General features: G+C 54.6%; 1 protein-coding gene across 1 annotated transcript; it reads left to right on the plus strand.

Annotated features, from left to right (window-relative positions):
* The first annotated feature begins 21 nt into the window (after positions 1-21).
* CSUI_010090 (uncharacterized protein) lies at positions 22-1,854 on the plus strand. The gene has a single exon (XM_068070195.1). It carries the CDS (start codon positions 26-28, stop codon positions 560-562), a length of 537 nt encoding a protein of 178 aa, XP_067917828.1. The 5' UTR covers positions 22-25; the 3' UTR covers positions 563-1,854.
* The last annotated feature ends 118 nt before the right edge of the window (positions 1,855-1,972 follow it).

The following is a 1,972-nucleotide window of genomic DNA, read 5'->3' on the forward strand; positions in this document are numbered from 1 at the left end:
ACTTGCTGCATATTCTGAGGAAGACATGCAAGCAGCTGAGGTGTCGTTTTGGCGCGCTGTGGACAAGGTGGCTCTTCCAGAGACTGGGGGTGGGTCGGATGACACACCGGCAGACGGAGGGGGTCAGGAGGGTCCGGTAGCGGCCGATGAGAAGGAGGGCGACAGTCCGAGTAGACTTCCGGGAGAGCCTGCTCGCTCCAGAGAACCGCCTCCGCTTAGTGCAGTTCCCGAGATCTGTGACTCTCTAGTGGCTGCACTGCAGATTCAGAAGCAGCTCCTGCAACGAGTGATGAACGATGTCCTGTCACAACTGCTGGTGGATCGCGCGGCTCGCGGGAAACGTCTGGTTGCTCGTATGCATGCCTTTTTCACGTACTCGAAGAAAACATTTGAAAGCTGGATCCGCCACTACGACCTCGCGGGCCCCGGGCCATTCACCGTGAAGCAGAGCACCGCCTACGCCCTTCTTGCAGACCTTGTGAGGGATAGTGAAAAATCTTTGGAGACGCTTCAGAAGTGGTTTTACGTAATGTCTTGGCGCAAGTCTGTGGTGGAGTACTGAAAGGTTTGCGTGGCAGCTTGGAAAGCCAATTGGGGTTGCCGGAGGGGCGATCTGGACAGGCGATCCTCGCCTCGAGGAGCAGAGAAGTCTATCGAGGACGCAGGCAGAAGACGAACGTGATTATGGGGCGACGTGGCAAGCGTATGAGCGCTGAGGTGGGAGGCAGAGTGGCATTGCATCTGCAACCGCTCAGATTAGAGCCATCACGATGAGAGGTGCGTCGGGGTCTTCAGTTCGGGAGAAGAGTCCGACAAGCTCGGATCTCGCCCAGCTGGGAAAAATGTCAGTTGTTTCAGTAGCCTCCGTGGAGAGCTGTCTAGCCGTCACTGCGGTCTTCATCGTCTAATTTGACAAAGAATCGTTGTACTCTCCATTCTCAAATTTTGATGGCTAAGAACTTTTCAAAAAATGACTCACACAGCGGGGTGTTTGGGGTAGAGTTACCCGTGATCGTATCTGAGGCCACCGGCGATGTTTCTTGGACCTGACTAGGGTTCTCCACCAGACACTGAGCTGTCTGCACGCCTTTATGTGGAGCAGAGAGGGTGGTTGTAGGACGTGCACACTCTCTTCGCTCCACAGTAGAGTCGTCATGTCCCAGGACTGGTGTTTACCTATGAGAAGCGCGTCTCACAGTTACCAACCGAGAGTCGCGGGTGGCGTCGTAGGGAGCTCGTGGATTTCATTGGGTTCGCGAATAGGATGTCAAGACGGGCCCACATCTTCGTCTTTCGTCACTGATTCGACAAATTCTTTGGCTGTAGCCATGGAATTGGCTGAGCCGCCGAGAAAGACATTTGAACAAGCCTTACATTTAGTTCAGGGCTAGCAGAACGCAAAAATTAGCCGCGGACCGCGTGTTTTCTCCCATGAACTGTAGCCACGCCGACCGTACCGCCTGAACCTAGCCCAGACCCGAACTCCTGGCGTTCCTTCTCCGGGAGCGCCCTCGTTAGGTGTCCGGGGCTTATACCTATGGATACAACTCAGGGCTTCTTCGAGCCACGAGGTAGCCTTGCCTCAGTTAAGATGCGGCCGCGAAACCAACATGCGGAGGGAAAAACGATGAAGAAGAATCGCGCTTGACAGCATTGCAAGGAGGGTACTACAAATGGCTTCTAAAGCTTTTGAAGATCATACAAAATTTCCCGGGCCGTTATCCGGTATCCCTGTGGCCGGCATTTGGGGGAGCGCCGGATTTTGGAGGACTGTCACTAGTCAGGGGAGAAGACCATGTCTGCAGACAAATGAGCGCTCCGCCCTTCAGTTCGTTTCATCCCCCGGATGGTATCCCGGTCGGACTATCGTCAGGCGCAGCACACTGCTCCTTCGGAGTGAAACATGTTCTGTCAAGTGGGCGCGGCACAATGAGTCAGCGCCTGAAAGTGTGTTTTCTTTCCTCTTCTGTCA

This window comes from Cystoisospora suis (assembly GCF_002600585.1).
Source record: "Cystoisospora suis strain Wien I chromosome Unknown contig_6658, whole genome shotgun sequence".
Lineage (NCBI taxonomy): Eukaryota > Apicomplexa > Conoidasida > Eucoccidiorida > Sarcocystidae > Cystoisospora > Cystoisospora suis.

Bases quoted from the DNA above. Each gene is read 5' to 3' on its own strand.
- CSUI_010090 (XM_068070195.1), top strand. From the start codon at position 26: ATGCAAGCAGCTGAGGTGTCGTTTTGGCGCGCTGTGGACAAGGTGGCT.